Source organism: Aulostomus chinensis, chromosome 18 (genome assembly GCF_037954235.1).
Source record: "Aulostomus chinensis isolate RoL2024-O1b breed Wild chromosome 18, RoL_Achi_v1.0, whole genome shotgun sequence".
NCBI lineage: Eukaryota > Metazoa > Chordata > Actinopteri > Syngnathiformes > Aulostomidae > Aulostomus > Aulostomus chinensis.
In genome coordinates this window covers 426154-452375 of record NC_141337.1, presented here as the reverse complement: position 1 = coordinate 452375, position 26222 = coordinate 426154, and the positions used below count along the sequence as shown (strand labels likewise).

Genomic DNA, 26222 nt, shown 5'->3' with positions numbered 1-26222 from the left:
ATATATGTGTATATATATACACATATATATGTACGTGTATATATGTATATATACACATATATGTATATATACACATATATGTGTATATACACATATATGTGTATATATACATATATACACGTACATACATATATATGTGTATATATATACACACATATATGTATATACGTATATATGTATACATACACACACAACTTTTCTACAAAGCAGATTCATGCAGAATATGAACGTTCTAGAGTGTGTCACAAAAAAAATGATGTTATTCAGTGTGAGTGTTGTCCAGCTGCAGGTTGCTATGGGAACACACAGAGTGAGAATAACAAACTCTGGTAGAGCCTCAAAGCGTCGGGTCCAGACCGTAGAGGGACTGGCTGGATTTGGCCTGATGAGCAGGGACGCTGACCATCTGGTTCTGCTGTGACTGTCAAAGAGCCACCACACAGTAAACGGAGACGGGACGTGCGTGTTCTGCTGCAGAGCTGGGGGGGATACTGCACCACGTATGGTTCACCTCCTATAAAACGAACCCCATCAGATCAAAATACACCCTTCCATGACCTTACGGACGCGTATAAGTGAGTGCTGAGGTTCCGACTCTTTCTTGGTCAGTTCATGACCTGCCAGTCTCCAAGAGGACAGAGGAGCAGATGTGGACGACGTCCTGGCCGGTCGGTGATACGTGTCTGTCACAAGATGAACACGAAAAAATAAGATTACTATGCACGAATGAAAAGACCAAAAATGAAGAGAGCAGGAAAGAAAAAAGCAAATACATAAATAAAATAATTAAATTACAAGGCAGACATAACCACAAAAAAGAACAACCCTAAAACAGAACATAGATCATTCACGTCTGACAAGGAGGGGAGGAAGTACAAGGGATCAGCCCCCCCAAAGGATTCCCTCAACATCACTGGTCCCAACAACGCGCTACGTTCTCTCTGGCCTGCTGCGAGCACGGAACAATAAAATGATGCACATCCACCGCACCCACACACCTGCCTCCAGTACGACACAAAGACACCTGGACGATGAAACAACAACAGACGGAAACAAACAGAATGGAAATGAAATAAATCAATGCATAAAGGAATAATTACTGAACACCCAGTGACTTTCAAACTTCATCTTCTACTCTGTGCCTTGAAAAACTCTCTTTTAAACACGGACGTTGGACGTTCCCCGAGCGTCCCCTCCAAACTGTTCCTCAGCTCGACCCCACAATTCTGAAGGCTTTTTGTTGTTGTTGTGCTCGCCTTCATTGCTCTGAAATCAAATTTTCCTCTTCATGATGACACCCTTCCCTTCTGCTGTCCAAAATTCCACAACTGAGTTTGATGAGTTTTGACCGTAAGAATCTTGAGTTTGTCTCCTCCCCGTGGGTGACGCGTCCCACTTGAGGCGTTAGCAGTGGGTGCTTGAGCAACGATGACCAGACTTCTGCCCAGTAGCTGAGGAATGGGAGAACTGGGGTTTTATATAGAATGTGGAGGGATTTATGAGCCAGTGCCTGGTTTGCTTTGTTCAATACTGCGATGCATCTACAGATTTTGGTTTGTACATCTTTAATTTGTGATTTCCAGCTCATCTTATCATCGATCATCACCCCTAAAAATCTGATCTCTTTCAATCTTAACCCCATCCAACTGTGAATCTCATTTCATATCAGGTCTGTGACTGCATCAAGAATTCACCAGGCTTGGCTCAGCATCGTGGATTTCTGCCCAACCACGCTTTAATTTATTCAATTCCTTATTAATCCATCCACCCCTCCATCATGCATCCATCATGCATCCATCATCCATCCACCCCTCCATCCACCCCTCCATCATGCATCCATCATCCATCCATCATCCATCCACCCCTCCATCATGCATCCATCATCCATCCACCCCTCCATCATGCATCCATCATCCATCCATCATCCATCCACCCCTCCATCATGCATCCATCATCCATCCATCATCCATCCACCCCTCCATCATGCATCCATCATCCATCCATCATCCATCCACCCCTCCATCATGCATCCATCATCCATCCACCCCTCCATCATGCATCCATCATCCATCCATCATCCATCCACCCCTCCATCATGCATCCATCATCCATCCACCCCTCCAGCATGCATCCATCCACCCCTCCATCATGCATCCATCATCCATCCACCCCTCCATCATGCATCCATCATCCATCCACCCCTCCATCATGCATCCATCATCCATCCATCATCCATCCACCCCTCCATCATGCATCCATCATGCATCCATCATCCATCCACCCCTCCATCATGCATCCATCATCCATCCATCATCCATCCACCCCTCCATCATGCATCCATCATCCATCCACCCCTCCATCATGCATCCATCATCCATCCATCATCCATCCACCCCTCCATCATGCATCCATCATCCATCCACCCCTCCAGCATGCATCCATCCACCCCTCCATCATGCATCCATCATCCATCCACCCCTCCATCATGCATCCATCATCCATCCACCCCTCCATCATGCATCCATCATCCATCCATCATCCATCCACCCCTCCATCATGCATCCATCATGCATCCATCATCCATCCACCCCTCCATCATGCATCCATCATCCATCCACCCCTCCATCATGCATCCATCATCCATCCACCCCTCCATCATGCATCCATCATCCATCCATCATCCATCCACCCCTCCAGCATGCATCCATCCACCCCTCCATCATGCATCCATCATCCATCCACCCCTCCATCATGCATCCATCATCCATCCACCCCTCCATCATGCATCCATCATGCATCCATCATCCATCCACCCCTCCATCATGCATCCATCATGCATCCATCATCCATCCACCCCTCCATCATGCATCCATCATCCATCCACCCCTCCATCATGCATCCATCATGCATCCATCATCCATCCACCCCTCCATCATGCATCCATCATCCACCCACCCCTCCATCATGCATCCATCATCCATCCACCCCTCCATCATGCATCCATCCACCCATCCATCATGCATCCATCCATCCATCATCCATCCATCATCCATCCACCCCTCCATCATGCATCCATCATGCATCCATCATCCATCCACCCATCCATCATGCATCCATCATGCATCCATCATCCATCCACCCCTCCATCATGCATCCATCCACCCATCCATCATGCATCCATCCATCCATCATCCATCCATCATCCATCCACCCCTCCATCATGCATCCATCATGCATCCATCATCCATCCACCCATCCATCATGCATCCATCATGCATCCATCATCCATCCACCCCTTCATCATGCATCCATCATGCATCCATCATCCATCCACCCATCCATCATGCATCCATCATCCATCCATCATCCATCCACCCATCCGTCATGCATCCATCATCCATCCACCCCTTCATCATGCATCCATCATCCATCCACCCATCCATCCACCCATCCATCATCCATCCACCCCTCCATCCATCATCCATCCACCTCTCCATCATCCATCCCTCCATCCATCCACCCCTCCATCCATCCATCATCCATCCATCCACCCCTCCATCCATCCATCACCCATCCACCCCTCCATCCATCCATCATCCATCCACCCCTCCATCCATCCATCATCCATCCACCCCTCCATCCATCCATCCATCCATCATCCATCCATCCACCCCTCCATCCATCCACCCATCCATCATCCATCCCTCCATCCATCCATCCCTCCATGTTCCCCCTCTCCTCCTGTTGAGGGTGGTGGGGGTGGAGCCTATCCCAGCAGCCTTCCCCCTGGACAGGTCACCAGTCCATGGCAGGGCCAACACATAGAGACAGACAACCATTGGCTCTCCCAGCCACGCCTACGGTCAATTTAGAGTCTGGATCAACCTGGTCCCTCTTGATGTCTTTGGACTGTGGAGGAAGCTGGAGTACCAGAGAGAACCCAGCAGGAACAGGGAGAACATGGAGACTCACCCAGAAAGACCCCGTGCTGCAGCCGGGGCTCCACCCACAACCTTCTTGCTGGGGGCCACAGGGAGGACCACTGCTCCACCCACAACCTTCTTGATGGGGGCCAAGGTGAACTAGTTAGCGGTGGTGGTTGGTGGATTAAACATCACAATCATCATCATCATCATCATCATCATCATCATCATCTTCGTTATTAGTAACTGGCCCATCCCACAGCTCCGTTATTATTTTGGGACATTTGGGTGTGAAACAGGTTTGGGGAGGAGCTTGATGCTCAACTGTCCAAACACGTCACACGTCCGTCAACATTTCTATGGCCGGACCGTCCTGTTGCTAGGTAACCAGAAGCTTCCTCTGCACTGCTGCTAGCTTGTTAGCCTGTTAGCCTAATGCAACTTGTAAGAGTTCGGAAAGTCCGAGATTTTTTTCAGTTAGTTTGTGGCTGTTAAATACTCACTGGAAACGATGACGACGATAAAGGACGGAGAGTTCACGGCCACAATCTACAAACTGGTGAGAACTTTGAAACGCTGCTATTAGCTTCGCGTTAGCTTCCTAGCTAGCGGCCGCACGACGGCGTCCCGACGCCGCGGACCAGCTTAAGCCAAATCTTGTTGCCTCGATTGCGGTGCATCAAGTTTGAGGACAAAGCCTCAAACAGGACGCAGCTCAACAATTTAGTTATTTAAGATCCGTGTGTTTCACCCACCAACCACCACCGCGAACTAGTTCACTTCCACACGATCTCTACGTGTGCTTATTGGGGACGTATTTGAGTTTTTCGTAGAGTTTACACTTCCTCTCATTGTATATTTCCTAGTATTTATTTTGTACTCTTAAGTTATTTGTCTGGTGACTTCATGCTGAATGTGTTCTGGTATTAATTATGCATCACGTGGCGCTGCTTTGCTGCCGTAACCCCTGGAAATATATACCCATCTTGTGGGTGTAAAATGATAATTTTATTTTTCATTGTTGAACTAAACTTCTTGTCAGTGATGTTAACATGAATTTGCTGCCTTACTGTGAGAAATGATGCGCAATGCAGTTGAAAAGTAAAGGCCGGAGATTGGGAGACAGAAATGTTTCAGAACGCCAACCCTGTCCTCATTTCTCCGTCGATTCTCATCTGTCTGCAGATTAAAGAGTGCCAGTACGTCGAAGCCATCCTCATCTTGAACAGCCAGCTTCAGAAACACACGAAGGTCAGTGTCTTGACGAACGTGCGACTGTCCTGCAATGAAATGACGTGATGTTCATGGCCGTTTTGAAGCCAACCATTTTGTCTGAACATCCACATAACAGTGACTTGATTGACCTGTTGATTTACTGTGAAAAAAGAACAGAAACCTTCACAATTATCTGTCAATTTCTTGAATCATTAACAGTGAAAATATTCATATTCATTGGGATAATGATTTGTTGACTTATTGTTAATAATTTTGTGATCAATGCAGACACAAATACAGTGTAAATATTCTCAGCTGTTGTGTGGGATGTTATTCAGTTGAACTGACTATGTCTCCTGGTTCTGGTTCTGTACCAGTCCAGGGCAGCGCTGTCTTTGCTGGCCTTCTGCTACTATCACATCCAGGACTTCTCCAGTGCTGCCGAGTGCTACGAGCAGCTCACACAGCTGCATCCAGAGGTGGAGGAGTACAAGGTGTACTACGCCCAGTCCCTGTACAAAGCTGGAACTTACCCCGAGGCCACCAAGGCCTCCTTCGTCCTGGATAACCCCGTCAGCCACATCAAGGTACGTCTCCATGTCTCTGGAAAATAAATACTGCCCGAAAGCATCTCCTGGAAATGTGCCTCTTAAATACCTGAGTGATAGAGTCGGCAGTACACGGTCCAGTTAAGATGGAACAATCCCTCATGCTCTAATTCACGCCGTAATATCGACTAATGTACTCTGATGACTTTATTTATTTCATCACTTGATGATGTTTATTTTGTGTATCAAACCATGAAGGTTGTCGTTGATTTCAAGTAAATATATGCCAGTAAATTTTGATTTGATTTCACTGCTCATTTTTCACACATGAACGTTGGACGAGAGCTGTGGAGTCTGAGAAGTGTCTGTTGATCTGCCAGCTCATGTCCCTGTTTTACCTTCAGGTTTATCATCACCCCCCCCCCTCTGTTTGTCCCCCTCCATTGTCCCTCTTTCTGTCTCTCTCCGTCTCTCTCTCTCTCTTTCTGGCACAGATGGTCAAGTTACAAGCGTGCATCAAATACTGTGAGGAAAATTACTCCGCTTCCAAGGTGACAAGCCAGACTCATGATTTGTCATTCTATAATTTCTTTCCTGTGTGTCTGTCTTGATACGACCTCTTTCAGAAACGTAGACAGGAAGACATGTTTTGAAAGTGAGGACGCACCTTCACTGGTGTTGCAGCAGTGCAACACCATCACGCTGCAGCATGAGATTGACAAGGACCGATATCACAGCCGCCGTTTTGCTTATTTACAGTGTTGATTGATTTATTGATTGATTAAAGAATGTCACATCAAGAACAAACCTCACAATTGTGTGTGTATTTATGTGTGTGTGTAGTCGCTGCTGGAGCAGCTGCCTCAGGACGACCCGGATTACATCCACAACGCCGGTTGTCTGCTTTACCAGGATGGGAAGTTTGAGGAGGCTTGCAAGAAGTTCTCGTCTGCCATGCAGCTGCTGGGATACGTGCCGGGTATCGGATCCACACTCCTGAATGTGCAGTGGAGATACTGTCTGAGTACTGATGCCTCGGGTTTCTGCTCTTTTTTAGTTGATCCAGTTCATTCCTCAGCACCATAACATTGTGAATGTTGATCACTGCTGTTGATCGCTAACACAGTCGGCAGCTGTGATGACATAAAAAGCAAATGTGAACTTTATGCAGAAGTCAGAGTTCAAAATGATGAGTGTGTGTGTGCACGGAGCGTCAGCACTTCACCGCGGCTCTCCGCTGCCCTGCCAGATGAAAACGCTGTGTAGGGATTTAGTCTCTGTGACAAGAGGATTTCTACGACAACATTTCAACCACACTGACAGGGGAGCACGGCCCCTTTGCTAGTCCAGCCACAAGATGCTCACCCGCCTCCATAACTGACCGCTGTGACGCAGCTGCTGGGTCAGTGTGTCACTGTAGAACCCTGCAATATCACAATATCAAGCTTTGCGTGAATCTACAGGATTGCCTTATCGTTCTCCCCGGATCCAACACACTCCTCGGGAGAACGCAGCACTGAAACTATAGCCTTTGATAAATGATGCGTAGTAAAGATGGAAGTTGATATTGATGTCTTTGGTGTCTTCTCAGCTTTGTCCTACAACGTGGCTCTGTGTCACTACAGCACCAAGAACTACGCCCAGGCCCTGAAATACATTGGCGAGATCATCGAGCGAGGCATCAGGGAGCATCCAGGTGCCCCGCGCTCATCAGCTGTTCACCACACTCACACACTGCAGCCAACTATTCAATGGTGTTTTGACACACGTGGATTTCTGTGACAGAGCTGAGTGTCGGGATGAAGACAGAGGGCATTGACGTCCACAGTGTGGGCAACACGCTGGTGCTGCATCAGAGCGCCCTGATCGAAGCATTCAACCTCAAAGCTGCCATCGAATACCAGCTGAAGAACTGTAAGAATGTCCGTCAGGGTTGCTGGGGTCGGTGAGACACATACACCTGAGAAAAACACTATAGACATGCAGAGAAACCAACACACACTAAACACTTGAAGGCCTGGCCGTGATTGGCCGTGGGGAAGGATAGCTCGGTGTTCACTTCTAGGTCACATGACCCCGTAGTCGGCTCGGGTATGTATTGTCGCTGTTTTTAAACAGTATTGATGTAAATACAAAACCCTGTGAACATGGTAATTTGACACCTCCACGTACGACAAGTCTCTGCCAGTAATCGGTAGCAGCAGCTTTGTGTGATGCCTGCCTAAACTCCAACCCGTCTTGAGTTCAGTCACTTGTTTTTTCCACGTGAAATTGATGCTACAGTGTGTTTGAGAGGTTATGATTCTGCTGATCACTTGACTCTTCAGTCAGCTGAACTGAAAAGACTTATTCCTTTAATCTTCTCAAGCAGCTGCGTCCTCCCACCTTTCCTCAGTCTCTCATACAAATTCAGGCCAAAGCTTTGAAAAGTCCTTTTCACACAAGACGAGCAGGAAGGTGGAATCTGACATCAGACATGCCTGACCTGTGATGGACAGGAGGCTGGGGGACACCATGGGAATCGCCCAGTCTTCGGTTTGATGCTGACTCACCTCTTCCCTTTTGTCTAACTGTATCAACTGTCTACTGAAGCATCTTAAACCTGTGAATTACTAACAACAAAATACATACTCAAGTTCGCCCACAGTGAATCCCTCAAATATTGATCTTAAACTCTGTTTACATCTTATTTAGATTTTTTGTTGTTTTTTTCATTTTGAATTCTATTCAGCATTTTCAAGTTGATTTGCAGCTTTGATCATTTTTAATTCTACTTAATATGTAGAGGGTATTCTCCCAGCAAGGTGCGATGATCTGGTCTGGGTTAGTCCCAAAATTAGATCTGAAGAGACACAAGAACCAGCTGTAAAACTTGAAAGTTCTAGTTGTTGAACATCTGGATCCCTCTTCTCCCAATCAGTGGGTTTGTGGTTAAACTCCTACAAACACACCTCATGCTTGGCATGCTGGCTTCCTACAATTCTACAATTCTACAGTTTCATTTAGCAGATGCTTTTGTCCAAAGCGACGTACAACACAAGCAAGAATTCAGACTTAATTAAGGAAAAACCCATAGGAAGCGCAAAGGTGCTTCAGTTGTGATTTGGTCACAGGTACTGCCATCTAGTGGCAGAAGAAGTGTTGCCCCCCTCCCCCCCCTTTTTTTTTTTTGACAAACATACAACATCACACAACCCAGTTAGTGCTACATAGTCACTGAGTGCTGGGTCTGGGACCCTCTGACTGATTCTACCCCAAAGAGGAGAAGAGTCAGGTTCAGTGCCTCGGTGCTCTCTGAACAATTGAGTCTTCAATTGTCTCTTAAAAGTAGAAAGGGACTCAGCAGAACGCACAGAGTTCGGTAGTTGGTTCCACCATTTGGGAACAACAGAAGAGAAGAGTCTGGCTAGAGATTTGGAGCAGCGCTGGGCTGGAAGCACCAGGCGTCTTTCGCCTGCAGAGCGTAGTGGGCGAGAAGGAGAGTAGACCTGGATCAGGGATTCCAGGTAGGCTGGAGCCGTTCTTGGGATTGTTTTGTGAGCCAAGAGAAGTGCCTTGAATTTGATCCTGGCTGCCACTGGAAGCCAGTGAAGAGAAACCAGCAGCGGGGTGACATGAGCCCTTTTGGGCTGGTTGAAGACCAGACGTGCTACTTCATTCTGGATCATCTGCAGAGGCTTGAATGAGCCTGCAGGGAGGCCTGCCAGAAGAGAGTTGCAGTAGTCAATGTGTGAGATGACAAGAGCCTGAACCAGAATCTGTGTGGTCTGTTGGGTCAGGAAGGGTCTGATCTTCCTGATGTTGTAGAGGGCGTAACGGCAAGACCGAGAAACTGAGGCCACATGAACCTTAAAGGTCAGCTGGTCATCAATCATGACACCCAGGTTTCTGGCTGAGTTTGTGGGCGCAAGTAGGCTCGAGTCAAGTTGGACAGTGACCTGAGGCTGAACAGATGGACAACCTGGAAAGACCATAAGTTCAGTCTTAGAGAGATTCAGTTGAAGGTGGCTTTCCTTCATCCTGTTGGACTACAAACACACCTCATGCTTGACATGCTAACTCCCTGTTGGACTACATATATACCTCATCCCTGTGATGCTACCAAATTTTATCAAAATTCCACAACATTTTGAATCCTACTAACAAAGAAAAACAATTTTGGTGATGACGCATCCTCCATATTTGAGTCATGACAATTTCAGATCTCTTAACGTGATTTCTTTAATTTTTTTGGTAACTGTATTTTAAAGGATCTTTTTTTTCTTTTTGTACGTATTTTTAATTTTACAAAAGAAACATGATATACAAACAATTTGGCATAAATCTGTCTAAATTGTTTTTTTGAATCATACTCTGATACTCGCCCTCCCTGGTAAATGATGTCACTACATAGATCAGCAGCCGTTAAATAGTGTGTTGTTCAAGCTCACAACCTATATTGACAACAAGTTACCACTAATGTAGCCTCTATAGCTCGCCAGCAAAGTCGGTAAACGGGTTTCTTGCCTGTCCAACAGAGAGGCTGCTACTTGTGCGTCCGTAGCTCAGCCTTTAGCTTCTTTACGACTCCTCCAGCGAGCAAATGAACCCAAGAGTCCCTGGACTGCACCGAGCCTTTCATCCTTCTCCTCTCATCTGCTGCTCGTCCTCCTGGATGCTGCTCGCCCAACACCGATCCAACAAGGCCCTCATACCCGCTTTGGGCTTCCTGGTCTCAGCCTGTTGACGGACAGCTAAACTGCCCAATCTGGTGCAGTCTGGTTTCGGCTGTTGATTGGCAGCTGAACGGGCCAACCAATCTAGCTGGTAGTGGGTTTAGACTGGGTGGAGGTAAATTTGGCCCTGCATTCCTTATGTATTAGAGATTTTGATGCTTTCTTTTTTGAACATCATAGTTTATTGATTTGCATCGAGACATCGTGACGGATTCAGGGATTAAAACAAAAAGTACATAGAAACCTGGGAGCCTGGCCGTCCTTTAAAGTACGTCTGAGACTGTTCCATTTTCTTTCAGTTCTAGTATCAGAATGAGTAACATGGTATTGATCACTGAATTTCTCCATCACATTCTCACGGCTCTGCTCGGATCAAGGAGGTTAGACTTCTGATTGATGGACTTCTTCATGTCTGGTTTTATCTGTGCAGTAAAAGGAGCTCAGGAGGCTTTGACTGACATGCCACCCAGATCAGAGGAGGTAACGACCATCGCCTCTCTCTCAGCTGAGATTGAAACCTCCTACTGAACATGTTTGTGTCACACCTTCAAACAGGCCAGAACCAGGTTCACCAGAACCAGGTTCACCAGAACCAGGTTCACCAGAACCAGGTTCACCAGAACCAGGTTCACCAGAACCAGATTAAGATTATGTCTGAATGTGAATGTACCCATGAACACTTCTTGATTATCAGCTGCCAGTTCTAATTACACTACCAACAATATAATCTTGTCCAGTGAACGTTAGGTAGTCATGACCAAAAATATTAACATTTACAAAAGTTGACATGAATTTCTTTTGATGGAAAGGAGTTTTGTATTTTTCATGAACTGAGATGTGGTGATAAAGAACATTTGAGTGCAGCTTCCTTAAACCTGTTAGAATTCTGAGTTTAGCGTCAGGTCTGAAGTTGGTGGATGCGGGATGGGTCACAGCTTCACTGAACTATTTGGTAAACCGCTGTTGATAAAGCTGATCGCTTCCATTTCAATCATCTCAGTCCCCAGCACTAACCCCCACCTGCACACTGCCAGTGCTACAGGTAGCTATTAAAAAGGATTAAAAGGGAAGAGAAAGAAACAGATCTGTCCCACAGAGACACACAGAGGCAATAAAGGTCTCACTTAAGTTGAGCCTTGCGTGTGCCCAGACCTTGTCAGGGAGTGCTTCTGTCTGTGAGGCTAAATTGAGGGCTAAACATGTCCTGTTGTGTAGGAATGTTTGACGACTGAAGCGTGATTCATAGTGGATTTGATGCTGTGTTTGGTCAGGAGCTGGATCCGGTGACGCTTCACAACCAGGCTCTGGTCAACATGGACACAAAGCCGTCGGAGGGCTTCGAGAAGCTCGCCTTCCTGCTGCAGCAGCCCTCCTTCCCCCCCGCCACCTTCGGAAACCTGCTGCTCCTCTACTGCAAGCATGAGGTACACAGCCTCTGCAGGGACACATGAGCCTTCTACCATGCTTTATGATACACTTCATCAGTTCTAGGGGCAAATGCATGAACACCAACTCAGCTGAGATTTTGAATTGAATTGAATTGAATGCCTTTTATTGTCATTATACAAGTATAATGAGATTAGAGCCAGAACCATTTTCAGTGCAAGAATAAAAGGAAAAGAATGAGAGAATAAATAAAAAAATAAGGAAATAAATAATTTACAATATGAAAAATATAGAAGATTAAAAAAAAATAATTATATATATATAAAAGGTATGTACAGTACACATATATACATATACGACATGATAATGAGGTACGGTATGTATTTCACAGTGTATTCTACATACAGAGGGATTTTACACAGAGAGTCGGTTTAATGTGATGGGGAATTTGCACAGACAGTGAGTCGGTTGAATTTACTGCTTATGTGAGTTAAGGGTGGTGATGGCTTTTGGAAAGAAGCTGTTCTTGTATCTATTTGTCCTTGTTTTAATACTTCTGTAACGCCTTCCAGAGGGCAGAAGGTGGAACAGGTCAGAAGCAGGGTGTGAACTGTCTTTGAGGGCGTTGTTGGCTCTGCTGAGGCAGCGTGAGGTGTAGATGTCCGTCAGGGAGGGGAGAGGGCAGCCAATGATCCTCTGAGCTGTCTTCACCACCCTCTGCAGCCTCTCCCTGTCTGCAGCAGTGCAGCTGCCGTACCACACCGTGATACAGTATGTCAGCAGGGCCTCGATGGATGAGCGGTAAAAGGTCAGCAGCGGGTTGGTGTTGAGTTTGTGCTTCCTGAGAACTCTCAGGAAGTGTAACCGCTGCTGAGCCTTCTTGGTGATTGCTGAAAGTATGGACCCTCTCCACTTGCTCGCCATTGATGAAAAGGGGGGCTGGGTCAGTGCAGTGCCTCCTGAAGTCAATGATGATCTCTCTGGTCTTCTTGGTGTTGAGAGCGAGGTTGTTCTCTGAAGACCAGGCTGTCAGCTTCAGGACTTCCTCCCTGTAGGCAGCCTCGTCACCCCTGGAGATGGGCCCGACCACTGTCGTGTCATCGGCAAACTTCACGATGAGGTTGCCGCTGTGAGCCCGGCTGCAGTCGTGGGTGTAGAGGCAGTACAGGAGGGGGCTCAGCACACAGCCCTGTGGGGAGCCGATGCTCAGCGTGCGGGTGGAGGAGAGGTGGGGGCCAAGTCTCACAGTCTGGGGTTGGTCCGTGAGAAAGTCTCTGATCCAGGCACATGTTAGAGGGGGGAGGCCGAGGGTGTCCGGTTTTGTGATGAGTCTGTCCGGAATTATAGTATTAAACGCCGAACTGTAATCTGATGATTTCCAAATAAGAATCTTGTCATTTGCTGAGTCAGAATCTTCAGCCAGTGTTGTGTCCTCGTCATCATGTGGAGACTTGAACGCTGCGTCCTGGGTCGTCCGGCTTTAATGACATTTTCTTGTCCTGCTTGGCATCAGATAGAGGATTAGCCATTATTCAGGGGGCCATCATAGAGAGGACACAACGGGGACTGTCCATATTTTCCACCATATTGTTAACCAGCGAGGGGCTTTGTGGGGAGGAACAGTGTTTATACGTTTCTGGAGTCATGTGGTTTTAGTAAAACCCACCCAGAGAACTGCTGGGGTGGGGGTGGGGCGAGGGGGGGCTGTTTCATTAAAACAGTATTAATGTCACTGTTGGATCCACTGATCACACTCTCCCTCTACCAGTATTTTGACCTAGCGGCAGACGTCCTGGCAGAGAACGCCCACCTCACCTACAAGTTCCTGTCTCCTGTACGTTTTACACACACACACACACACACACACACACACACACACACACACCAAAGGTCCAGCCTGCACAGATGATTTTGTCTTTAAGTTTTGGAAAGTTGAAACATAACAGGTTCCCAATGTGTTTTCGTCTCCAGTACCTCTACGAGTTTCTTGATGCCTTGTTGACCTGCCAGACGGCTCCAGAGGAGGTAGAGTATTGTTAGAGGATTCTTCACAATTCAAGCATTCTGGTGCATCTGTAGTAGCTCTGCCTGTTTATCTTTAAATTGCATCTCTTGAGGGAAGGTGTCTGGAGAACATTGCATGTTGACTGTTCCTTTGTAAACTGGCATTACTAATGAGACACTTGGACGAATGTAGTCACAGTGCTGAAAGCTCTTCACCTGTTGTGTCCAGCCCCTGGCACTGAGACTTTATGGTTGATATTTATCTTGTTGCGCAGCTGTACTTTTTCATGTATGCATATTTTTATTTTGCCTTTCCTGTTTTTGTTGCAGGCATTCAGGAAGTTTGAGGAGATGAATGGAAAACTGATCGAACAGCTACGTAAGCTGGCCAAGCAGGTTGGTGGCTGCCTTTTCCAACTTTGCTTTTCTTTCTTCTTTCGTGGTCCAAGTCTGAAGGGCAGTGTCCCTCTCACTAACAGAGAAGAAGAGATTATGTTTGCATCTGTTTACCTTTAAATGAAAGCTGGGATGTGTTCCCATTGTGACACCGTCAGGGAGAGCACATCCCCACCCTTTATAACCAGATCTGGCTGCCTTGACCCAGTCCCATCATCCTCCCAACTTTCACACAAATCCATCCTCAGCTTTTGAGTGAAGCTGTTCATAGACCAAAGAGGGAGATCACATCGCCTCCCTGGCCGAGGAGTCGAGGAAGAAACAGTGACAAAGGCTTGATTCTGACTGAGGTGTAATTCTTAAAACTCCTGTCTCAAAGGTGGAGGAAGCCAGGGTGGCTCGGGACGATGAGACACAGAAGAAAGCACTGCAGGACTACGACCTGATGCAGGAGAAGTGAGCGTGACACGCATGCCCACACACACACATATACACAAATACACACACCCACACAGAAACATATACACACACACATTTTAGAGTTTTACCAAGACTCTTGTCTGAAGTTTTTACATGAAGCTCTTGGAAGCGTGTACTTATCGCTACCTAACATGCATGTAATGTTCCACTGAATGTGCTCTTATGAGATCATATGAGACCTGGATCCAGCAAGGTGGGGATCCATAGTTTCCCCTCAGTTCTCATGCCAAAAGCTGATTTTACTGCCAAAGTGAATTTTGGAGGCCATCTGAACCAGCGAGGCCTAAATATATCACATATCTCATGAGGCCAACCCTGATGTTGCTATTTGTGATGTTTTACATCCTGCTGCTTCAACTCTTATCCAGATGTTGAATTATAAATACTTTCTTACTCGGAGAAGTTCAGATACACCTGAACATGGAAAAGGTTCTTGCCACGTTCGGGTGCGTGCGCCCCCTTCGCACCTGAGCCCCAGTTCACCAGCTTTGGTTGCTGACTGACAGAATGAGAACTCTGGTGAAAGTTCATGCCAAGATCACCATCAGATTATCTCCTACTTTCTTTACCATTCACATCACCATCTGCTCTCCCACCGTCTCATCTCAGGTACATCGTGGTTCTGATGGCCCAGGCCAAGATTTACTGGAACAGGGAGAACTTCCATATGGTGGAGAAGATTTTCCGTAAATCAGTGGACGTCTGCAACGAGGACGATACATGGAAGCTGAACGTGGCTCACGTGCTCTTCATGCAGAACAAGTACAAGGAGGCTATTGGCTTCTACGAGCCCATCGTCAAGAAGCACTACAATACTGTGAGTGTTCAGGGGGACAGATGGTGGTGGCCATGAGGACACTTTAACACAAAGGTGTTGATCAGCAGGTGAGAGAGATCAGAACTTGAAGTTTGTCCCTGTGTCCAGGTGGAGCAGTGTAACATTCAGGAGTGTCCCTGCAGGTGCAAACCCTCGGTAAAAACCTGACCTAGCCGCTCTGCAGCGTCTTTGCCTCTGAGCATGACACCTGGTTTGATGAGTTCCTTGACTGGCTGATTTGTTTGTTTGCAGTGTGTGTGTGTGTGTGTGTGTGTGGGGGGGGGGGGGGCATCTCTGAAAACAACATTTTTGAACACAGGTGAAGGTCTTGGGCCTCACCAGCTGTCAGAGCAGGTTATGGTTGGAAATGTTTTGGTTCTTAATTCTGTGTTTCCTGCTTCTGCCAAATGTTAACAGACTGTGTGCTTTAACACATCAATATGTGTTTCCACGGAAACCACACAGTCATGACTGGAAGTAGGCAGAAGTCAAACACACCTGAGTGCAATAGAGCAATACAGGTTAGAGGGATGAGGTGTGTTTGTAGTCCAGCAGGAAGTGGTCATCTCCTTGTTCCTCCCAGCAGCCAATAGGATCGCTCCATGTGATTGTGGTGATTGAACCAGTAAATCAGCTCTGGTGAACAGAAGTTGATGATCTTCCAGGTTCAGGTCATCAAGATCATCTTCACTAATGAACCCTCTGATGATGCTGGAAGCCTGGATGCTACGGTTAGCAGTGCTAAGCTAACGTTAGCCTAGGAAGGAACTACACCAGGGTCACATGACCTCAAGGTCACCACCACTAAGTTTCAGGCTTCTTGTGTTTCCCCTGATGACCTTTGATGTCTGATGAATAGTAATTTCTTAGCTTCTGTTCTAATTGTCAACAAATCCTGTCGATGATAAGTTTGATATTGAAGTGGAGGAAAGAGCCCAGGTTGGGACCTGTAGCGGTGCTGAAACCAGCTGATGAAGAGTAAATGTGTGTTTACTTTAGATCTTGAATGTCAGCGCCGTCGTCTTGGCCAACCTGTGTGTGTCGTACATCATGACCAGCCAGAATGAAGAGGTACAGTTGTCTTCACCTTCTTCGTATTAACCATCGACCCTTTTTATGTACGATACAGTAAAGCATAGACCAGTTGAGCTGATCACCAATAACAGGCTACTCTCACGTTAGTACCCAATCGTCTCATCACTCTGGATCTTCTTCCTCTTGTCCTGCACCTCCAGGCAGAGGAGCTGATGAGGAAAATTGAAAAAGAGGAGGAGCAGATCTCCTATGACGACCCTGACAAGAAGGTCTTCCACCTCTGTATCGTCAACCTGGTCATCGGGTGAGTCGCTGCCTCTTAATGATCCTGCAGGGAAAACTGACATAGGGCCAATTACCCAGCAGGGTTTTATGTATCAGAACCAACTAAATCTGATGAAATATTAAGAGCTCACTGGTTCTGTTCATTTTTTCCATCAGAACTCTGTATTGTGCCAAGGGAAACTACGAGTTCGGCATCTCTCGTGTCATCAAGAGTCTGGAGCCTTACAACAAGAAGGTTGGACATGTCACTGTGAAGGGCTGGCGCCTTTAACGAGGTTGTTGCAATGTCACAACAGGTGACATCACACGCATAGCAACAAATCACAGGTTAGAAGTGACAGAACAGCAGATTTCAACGTGTTTGGAGGCCCAAGCGATGCAGATGATGAAAGCAAAAGCTGTGGAGGAATAGATTTGATTGGCACATCAGGTGATGCTTCACATGCCATCATCTTCTCACCTGCTGCACCTGCTCGTCTGAACTGCTGTGTGTTCTTAGGAAAAACTATTGGAGAGGGTTGAACTTTAATGAGATACAACTAGAAACATTTAAACATGTTTGAATGAAACTCCAGAACCACGTCAGCGTCAAAGGAGCGAACTTTCCATCAACTCTGTGTCTCCGTCTGTGTCCAGTGGGAAAGTAGTTTGAGCTGAGACACAGAGACCTTACAAAACTACCTTCCAAATTAAAAGAGTTATTTCTAAAAGGGTAAAAATAGGTTTGGAATCTGTTTGGTGCTCTGGTGTGTGCCTCTGGCTGCAGGAGTGTGTGTTTGGGATTCTGTCCAAATGAACGTCAGTGTGTGTGTTCACGGTGATGAAGGCGAGGCTCACTGGTGTGTTCTTCCCCATGAACATCAGCCGAGCTTGATGCCTCCAAGGACGTGAGCAAATCTATGACAAGCACCAACTCTGAATTTGTTGAACAGTGTGTGTGTGTGTGTGTGTGTGTGTGTGTGTGTGTGTGTGTAGCTGGGGACAGACACATGGTTCTACGCCAAGCGCTGTTTCCTTTCACTTGTGGAGAACATGTCCAAACAAATGGTCATGCTGCCGGACGCCGTCGTTCAGGAGTGTATTCAATTTCTGGAGCACTGCGAGCGTAAGTCTCACACACACACACACACACACACACACACACACACACACACACACACTCAAAAAGAACAGCATTAAGTGTAATTGACTTCCAAGTACTCACTACCAGGAGTACTCAGCTCACTCAGGTGTTTCTGCCTCCTCCATCACTTCTTAGTGACTCCAGGATGCAGGAAGATCCAGCCACGTATGTTTAGCTTGAAGCTAACAGAGACTGATGCTAACAGCAGCTAAACTGTCCACAAACGTCTGGTCACCAACTCTCCTGGTGGTCTGGTAGAATCCAGGTCTCCTTGATCCAGACGGAGGATCAGGGATCCACCAACACTTGGACTGAAGAACAGAACTCACTAGAACTCTTGTGGTTCTTAGCCTCTTGACTCGTTCATGTGTAAACGAGTGTGCTGGTTCAACTGAATGTGCCACCTGGTTGTGCTCATCTATGCTAGCACTGAAGCCCAGGAGTTGTAATTAGATGGTAGGCATGGATCATTCAGACGATGCTTCAGTGCTGGAACTCTCGATGTGATTGACAGTGACTGTAGTCCAGCCTGCACGCCTCACTAACTTGCCTGGTTTTTGGACTCGCCTGCAGGGTACGGGAGGGAGGTGCCAGCCATCATCGAGCAGCCTCTGGAGGAGATCCGCATTCATATCGGCAAGAACACAGTCACCTACGAGGCCCGGCTACTCAAGGCCCTCTTCCTTGAGGTCATTGGCTGGAATAAGTGATGTCATCAGTGACGTTTGCTGACTGCAACCACAGGTTTGTCATCCAATTGAAGGAACCTCAAGTGGAATCCAGGCAATAGGTTCTTTTAGTCAGCACTTGATGTTTCTGATCCTGACCTCCTTTGGTCAGTCTTGGACTTGATCCTTCTCTCTGTTATGAAAACACACACACACACACCACCACCCCTCACCTACATTTAGTTTTGAAAGTGCTGCACCTTTGTCTCCATCTTCTGGCAGTATGAATTATTACACACAACTTCTGATGCGTGCTGATGCCTTTGACTCCACCTACTCCCTTTTCTCGCCTGCCTGGCTCCTGACAGCTAATCGGACTGCTAAGGTTAGCATGTTCAGCAGCGACGGTACGGCAGGAAGAAGCGGGATACGGTGACAGGAGTAGAGACTCTACACCCTCACGAGGACCAAGACCTTTTATTAATGAAGATGAACCACACAAGAATATGCTGTTGTACAGGTTCCTCCACATACATTCATGGTTCATGCATACAACCTCTTTGGCCTTGTCTGGCTTTATATACATAAGCAGCAAATAAAAACTGTTTATTTTTTAGAGAAAAAACAAACTTGCCATCACAGTTTTATTGAGAATAATGTCTTAAATAGCTCATGAGAATATAAGTCACATATACTTTAAACTGATGTTGGTTTCCTCCTCTGTTTTGACAGAGGAACTGTTTCATCTAAAGAAGTGTTATAAATAAATTGACACATTACATGAATTATTTCTCAGTGGAAGAAGAAGAGTTATGCTACTTGTTACTTTACCTCACATCCTCTTAACCATGTGAAGAAGAAGAAAAGCAGCTGATCGTCAACCGCTAGCGTAGCATTAGCGCCAGTTACGTAGCCTCCAACAGAGACATTCTATGAGAGAAGATTAAATAATTAGGAGAAAATATCTAGTGAGGGATGAGGGAGGGTTGAGCCTTTCTCTTTGTGGCTTTGGTCCTTCTTGGATCCAGGTTCAAACCTGGCTGGAGTTCCTGTGCTGCATCCAACCGCCTCTAGATGGTGCTACTTCTTCTTGCTCATGTTGGACTCAGGACAGACTGGATGTAACAGTGAGCCACCATCTCCTCCTGAGGTAAAAAGTGGCATTACTTGACTGGAGGAACTGGAGCTAGCTGGTTAGCATTCTACCTGTGATTCCTAACGTGTCACTAGAGAACTCCTGTTGTGAATTGGTCCTTTAAAGTCACATGAACTTCAGCAAATGAATCTGCAGCACGGTACATGAATGTCTTTGACAAAACATCAGAACTGTTCCGTCTTCTCAAGCTGCTGATAATTTTATTTGAATCACTCATTCTTAGATGACAAAGCTGGGACTTGGACGCCCCCCAGCTCCTCTCTTTAACCAAAGGTAGACCAGCCTATAGTCTGTGACCCACTGAGGCACACACCATTCAGCCTGACAGTCGTAAAACCTGGAGCCTCAACCTGATGGGGCTATGGCTTGATGCTGCGACAGCAGTGGGCCGCACTGGCCACAAGTGTCCTCAGTGATCAAATTTATGGGGTTTTCATTAACTGACATAAATGTCTGGAGCACTAAGTCAGTACGTCATCCACAGACCAGCGAAGAGCTGAAACGCATGAATGGTCGTTCGGTTTGAGGTTCCACACATAAATATTCCATCGTAGCATTTAGATGCAGTAGAACATAAAGTCACTGTTCTTCACTCAGTGACTCAAGCTAAAGCTAGCTAGCGTAGCATTCTGATCAATGGAAAATTCCCTTCCTCTAGAACATCTGGGCTCCATGACGCCTCGCAAACAGCCGTTAAATTAGGTTAAATATCTTGAAGTTCAGTTTCTTGTCTATTGATGGCAGCTAACTGCTCCAAGCTAGCAGGTGTTGCACCGTCCACCGAACCTCGGTCCAGCTACGAGGAGGACACCGAATGAGGTGACCTCACGTGAGTGGCATTAATAACTGGGATGTCATCACTCGTCAACAATCAAACACATGACTTTGTCACTGCCTAACGTGGCTAAAGACCTCTGAATGCATCATCACCCTCCCGCCGCACCTCCGTTCCATCACGACAGTGGCCTCTTGGTTATGTCCTGCTCCGCCAGGTAATAGTTCAGGTATCCTCCCAGAGCGCCAACCGCCACAGCCGTCATGTGACTGGAGCAGCCATCTGATAGGAACAACAGAAATGGGTTCAGATGAAGGGTGGAAAAATCCCCCAAATACTCAGAGACCTCGTAGTGCACATGACCTCGCTGCGACGGTGTTTAGTTTCTAAACGTGGTTCCACACTGAAAGGGTGTTTTCACACTCAGCTGGTTTGACCCGGACCTGAACAGATGTGAGGACACTGTGGTTTCTCACTGTCCTTCGGTGAAGGAGGGTCGGTATGTAAGCAGGTTGTTATGTATGGCCAGCGGGGCTTCTTCAGAAGGGACATATGTCATGTCTAGGAGGGATGGATACGATGGTGGCGAGTCGGGCCTCTTGACAACATAGCAGCCAGAGGTTCAAATCTGCCCACAAGAATGTCTCAATGGACGCTCTAGAGCAGTGACGCTCTGCTTCTCATGCACCTACGACTGTGCCAGCAGTTTCTTCATCACCTTCACATCATCACCATCTAAGAGACGTGGCCTCCAGAGGGGCGGGTCTTGTGGGGAATTTGGACAATTTGTTTGCAGCTTGAAAGAAGTTCAGAAGTGGAGGAGGTTGAAGAGGGTTACAGTCATGCCGCAGAGGGACAGGAAGTGACATCAGAATGAGCAGCAGTGGCACACGGATATGAAATATATCTCAATTAATTTTGATCCATTCAAACAGAAATTTCGAGATAGGGAGACGCCGCCCACGCAGATGATGACTGCAGGATGCGGATCTGCCACGTTCAGCTCAGATGTAACAAACATGGAACTGGGTTTGGACACCAACTGGGGGAAGGCCTGAGAACAGCTGATCTGAGCTCATTCATGGCTCCGGGCAGATGTCAAAGGTCAGCCTCGTGTTTAAGTGCACTTGGAGGAACGATCACGAAGACCTCTAGACTATTTTAGAACATGTGGCCCACCTGGTAGAATCTTCTCCCGCCTCTTGACTCTGCTGTGAGGCTGCAGCTGCTCCAGCAGCTCGTCTCCGATGATCTGAGACGCGATGCTCTCTGAGGACACAAACGCCACGGAACAAAACTCTTCATCACTCCGTCAGCGGACGGCGAGTCTGAAGAGACTCATGGTTCAGCTAGTTAGCTCTGACCATGTTACATTTTAAACTCAGTGGATTAGTTACTTGTTAGCTGAGTAGATTTATTTATTCAACACATCTATATTTCCTATCTAACTGAAGTCCATCAGTCACATAAATGTGCAGGAACTAGTATCTGTGTTTCCAGGGAACTGCTGCACTCACTGTCTCTGCCGAAGCAGCCGACCTCGTCATCCTGTAGTCTCAGGATGTGCTGCAGCCAGTCAGCTTTGTAGAAGTCAGAGAAACCGGCCAAGCCACAGATCAGGACTGTCAACAGACGGGTCAAAGGTCAGTCCACCAGCTCTGAGGCCAACAGGCGCGCTGCTGGGCAGGACTCACTGTTTTCAATGAAGATGTCCACCGTCTGCTCGGTCAGGCCGTCTCCAATGATGTCTTGGTTGGTCTTCATCATGTTGGAGCAGAAGATCTTCTGGTAGCTGCGCTCCGTCATGTTGCTGCGTGACGGTCGCATGTCGCCTTTCAGCAGGTTGGAGCAGCCTCTCTGAACACAACCAGGAACTTCAATCAAAGAGCTGATGGAGGTTGGAAACATGTCAAGAGTTCAACAACAGATGGACCCTTGCAGACGTGTTGATGGTGAACTGCAACAGACATGTTGCTGTTCTTCTTCTACCCTTTTTGTTTCCATGTAGACGCAAGGCAGGAAGTGACCTCAGATGGTCAACAGGAACAGATTTTAGGTTTCTCTGTGGTTCTACATCTTCTGTGGAGGTTCTCCAGTGCTACTCACCATCTTTCCGATCATGAAGTAGAGCAGCTGGTGGGACAGAGAGTAGTGAGGACAGCCGAAACGGGTCATGGTGTCCCGGCAGGGTTTGGTGACGATGCACGGCGTCCCCTTCATTTTCCTGCACAGACAAACACACAAGTGAGAATCAAATGTTTATACTCATCTCTGAATTATTATTCTGATACTTGTTCTGTCACTTTTCTAGAAACTCAACATGTGTCCTTCCAATACACTCTGTCATCCAACAGACAGACACAAGAAAATCACCTCTGAGAAGACGCAAACAGGAAATATGAAGTTCGGAGACATTTGAGTTCCTCTAAAGACGAAAACTTCGGTCACTCAGGCAAACTTTCATTAAAGTCTCTTATTTTCCATCATCCCAGAGACGGATGTTAGATTAGCACATTGACTGGTAGTTGGGTGGGAAGTGTTAGCATCAGCGAGCTCAGGTCCAGGATGCTAGTTAGCTTAGCCCAGTGGCTGGTAGTGGGTGGGAAGTGTTAGCATCAGCTAGCTCAGTAAGAGACTTTCTCTAAAATTGTGTGTTTCCCTTCCTGATCCTCAGACTCATGACTTCAGTGATTCTCTAACTGTGCTGGAGTGCCACCCACAGGTCAAAGTTCAGGTGTGGACAAACAGCTGAACCTGACCTCTCAGCGAGAGCAGGCATGGTGTGTTCTTACCAGGTTCCCAGCAGTAGTGTCAAACACTTGTCGCTGAGCTGCTCATCGTAGCACTCGGTAGTCATGGTGGACGGGTAGACCAGGCTGGCGTCTGTGGAGCTCCACTCCTGGGGAATCTGCCAGAACCTCCAGGACAGGAGCGGCTCAAACTCTGGATAAAGGGAAGTAACACACGTGATAAAAATGATCTCAGACCTGACCTGATCTCAACACAAGTCCTGTAAATGAAGCGTTCCCCTCTCATTGAGGCTCTACCATTGGCTGTTTGAACATCACTCAATACTCTTGTCCACAAGGGGGCAAAAGTAGCAGTAGACAGTAGTAGTAGTAGTAGTAGTAGTAGTAGACAGAAGAGAGAACACGGAGTACCAGGATGTAGCTACAGCGCAGCTGGAGGCTGTTCTGAGTCGTATTCGTCCGATTCTGAATCTCGTGAGTCCATGGCGGTAAGTGACAGGAAGCTAGCATCCTCTCTGTTTAGCTCTGCTAGGGGTTAGTTTGGCGCTAACTGTGACATTTTGAAGTGTCGCATAAAAGTTGGCGATTTTTAAGAAATCTACAAATGTAGTGAATATGCTTAAATGGAGGATCCATCATCCCTCCATCCTTCATCCCTCCATCCATCCCTCCATGTTCCCCCTCTTCTCCTGTTGAGGGTGGTGGGGGTGGAGCCTATCCCAGCAGCCTTCCCCCTGGACAGGTCACCAGTCCATGGCAGGGCCAACACATAGAGACAGACAACCATTGGCTCTCCCAGCCACGCCTACGGTCAATTTAGAGTCTGGATTAACCTGGTCCCTCTTGATGTCTTTGGACTGTGGAGGAAGCTGGAGTACCAGAGAGAACCCAGCAGGAACAGGGAGAACATGGAGACTCACCCAGAAAGACCCCGTGCTGCAGCCGGGGCTCCACCCACAACCTTCTTGATGGGGGCCACGGTGAGGACCACCGCTCCACCGGGCCGCCACTAAATGCAGGATGGAAACATTTTCAAATGACTCTAGAGTTTGTTAGTGAAACTCAAAAGAACTTGTAACTGAAGGGAGAAGTGAGGGGGAGGAGCAGAGTCCAACTTCATATCAACTCAAGCTGAAGAAACATTTCCGGCCCCCACGTTCATAGAAATAAGGAAGTCCGTCTCCAAGCAGTTGGGGGGGTGTTCCTGTTCACGTGCTTCGACATGACGTCCGACTGTTCTGCTGCATCAGGAGTTTTATACTGCAGTCATAGTTTCTGTGAATACATGCTAGCTTTGGCCCGTTCATTTGATGGTACCTCTTTTGTTCTGTTCTGTTCTTCATTCTTCTGGTTGAACACAACACAGATGATTCGAATGAGTTTATGCCAACGAACAGGTTCTGATCAACCCAAAGGCTTTCTGGGACATGAAGTCTCACCTTGGTAATATTTGGGGTCGTTCTGCTGCAGGGCGGCGACGGCCTTCTCAAAGCTGCGGTCCAGATGTCTGACCAGAGCCACGGCTGAGGTCCTCTGAGCCCAGCTTACCGGGTCGGAGTGAGGCCACGTCCGGACCGCCTCCTTCAATTCAGCTGAAAAATCACAGTGGAAAGGAGTTTGAGCGCCATCATGAATGATCACATCTGTGTCAGTGGGTCGTTGGCTGAACTTCACCACTCAGACAACAGCTGGTTAAGAACTGGTCAACCTTCTTGCTGGGGGGTCACGGTGATGACCACTGCTCCACCACGCCCCCCCAGAAAACATTACTGTTACAATGTCATGTAAAAATATCAAGTGTGTAGATTTCGGACGTTTTCTTTCCCTGATGAACCTGCGGTGGTACAAACATGAAACAAGGGCCCCTGAAGTGGAAAAGACCTGCCTGCTAAAGCTCTGAATCCTACACATGGGCCCTTTAAACAAGAAGTCCCATCTCTGCTGTTCCAAACTTCTCTTTGTCTCAGAGAAGACGTCCTGGCCAGGAGGAGGATGTGACAGGCCGGTGCTGCAGCCAAGTACTGCTCTTAGGTAGAGTTACAGTTACTTTTTGGAGTACCTGTATTTGCCATCGCTAGAAAACTGCATTTTCACAGACAGTGCTGATGAGCAGCTAGCGCTCCAGTAACGATCTGACAACCGTGTGACAGGTGAATCATCAGGATTTTCACTGCTGATACTTCAAGACTGCAGCACTTTTACTTACTACTGAGTATTTTACCCTCTGAGTGTTGTCTTTTCCTCCACCAAATCAGAACAAATGACGTGCAGATGTGTCCACGCAGGCTGCGGGCCACCTACCCTGCAGCATCAGGAATCCGACCACACCGTCCAGGTTGATGTGCTCGTGCTGCAGCTCCAGGAACGACGCTCCCCGGGAGAGGCTGCCCAGGATGTCGTCGATCACTTCCGCCTGCGAGCCGCCGGACCCCGCGGCGACCAGCGCGAGCGCGGCGGCCAGCAGGAGCCTCGATGTCCGCATGTCCGCGGCCTGGTGCTCCGGGACGGTTGCTCGGGTAGGCCGGGCTGTGCGTCCTCCGACACGCGAGGAAAACCACGTGACGTCTGTTATGAAAATCAGAGGCGGAAATAAGAGTATTAACACGTCGTGGACAGAGGCGGCAATGATCAATAATCAATAAAATAAACGATCACCAAGATATCATGTTAATCCTAACTCAGCTGCTGGAGGGCCAGCAGAACCAGTCTGATAGCAGAGGACGCGCGAGGCCTGACAGACGTCAACCCTGATGTTATGTTAAACACATACACGTGAATACACATGAACACATGTTTACACACATACACATGTACACACATATACACATGTACACTCGTTTACACACATACACATGTACACACATATACACATGTACACTCGTTTACACACATACACATGTACACACATATACACATGTACACTCGTTTACACGCATACACATGTAC

General features: G+C 47.3%; 2 protein-coding genes and 1 long non-coding RNA gene across 9 annotated transcripts; 1 reads left to right on the top strand and 2 right to left on the bottom strand.

The window, feature by feature from the left end:
* Positions 1-211: 211 nt before the first annotated feature.
* Positions 212-4841, bottom strand: LOC147244523 (uncharacterized). Its single transcript, XR_015110071.1, has 3 exons — positions 3973-4841; positions 618-683; positions 212-514 (listed from the first exon to the last, which is right to left on the bottom strand). It is a non-coding gene; the product is annotated as an uncharacterized LOC147244523 (long non-coding RNA).
* Positions 4217-19298, top strand: ift70 (intraflagellar transport 70). 6 transcript variants are annotated; one of them, XM_086185226.1, is made up of 21 exons: positions 4217-4482; positions 5109-5174; positions 5516-5725; positions 6181-6237; positions 6530-6665; positions 7278-7382; positions 7472-7627; positions 10832-10881; positions 11673-11825; positions 13556-13621; positions 13759-13812; positions 14122-14187; positions 14567-14643; positions 15277-15484; positions 15593-15640; positions 16484-16555; positions 16720-16823; positions 16961-17039; positions 17780-17909; positions 18501-18671; positions 18878-19298. In XM_086185226.1, the coding sequence occupies exons 1-20, from the start codon at positions 4435-4437 to the stop codon at positions 18635-18637; spliced, it is 2022 nt and encodes a 673-aa protein (XP_086041352.1). In that variant the 5' UTR covers positions 4217-4434; the 3' UTR covers positions 18638-18671; positions 18878-19298. The 6 variants fall into 6 exon arrangements, with proteins under 6 accessions (XP_086041352.1, XP_086041351.1, XP_086041350.1 ...); XM_086185225.1 differs by having other exon boundaries at positions 18964-19297; XM_086185224.1 differs by having other exon boundaries at positions 18501-19297.
* On the bottom strand, positions 19057-25950 carry c18h16orf89 (chromosome 18 C16orf89 homolog). Of its 2 annotated transcripts, XM_086185244.1 has the most exons (10): positions 25932-25950; positions 25578-25841; positions 24716-24868; positions 23319-23469; positions 22633-22750; positions 22221-22383; positions 22044-22148; positions 21706-21795; positions 20695-20808; positions 19057-19740 (listed from the first exon to the last, which is right to left on the bottom strand). In XM_086185244.1, the coding sequence occupies exons 2-9, from the start codon at positions 25756-25758 to the stop codon at positions 20705-20707; spliced, it is 1065 nt and encodes a 354-aa protein (XP_086041370.1). In that variant the 5' UTR covers positions 25759-25841; positions 25932-25950; the 3' UTR covers positions 19057-19740; positions 20695-20704. The 2 variants fall into 2 exon arrangements, with proteins under 2 accessions (XP_086041370.1, XP_086041369.1); XM_086185243.1 differs by having other exon boundaries at positions 25578-25944.
* Between the last annotated feature and the right edge of the window lie 272 nt (positions 25951-26222).

Bases quoted from the DNA above. Each gene is read 5' to 3' on its own strand.
- ift70 (XM_086185226.1), top strand. From the start codon at position 4,435: ATGACGACGATAAAGGACGGAGAGTTCACGGCCACAATCTACAAACTG. The intron at 15,485-15,592 runs GTGAGTGTTCAG...CCCTGTGTCCAG, and splicing joins TCAAGAAGCACTACAATACT to GTGGAGCAGTGTAACATTCA. The intron at 17,040-17,779 runs GTTGGACATGTC...GTGTGTGTGTAG, and splicing joins TGGAGCCTTACAACAAGAAG to CTGGGGACAGACACATGGTT.
- c18h16orf89 (XM_086185244.1), bottom strand. From the start codon at position 25,758: ATGCGGACATCGAGGCTCCTGCTGGCCGCCGCGCTCGCGCTGGTCGCC. The intron at 24,869-25,577 runs GTAGGTGGCCCG...GTGATTTTTCAG, and splicing joins CGGATTCCTGATGCTGCAGG to CTGAATTGAAGGAGGCGGTC. The intron at 22,751-23,318 runs GTAAGAACACAC...TTGTCTGTGCAG, and splicing joins ACACTACTGCTGGGAACCTG to GAAAATGAAGGGGACGCCGT.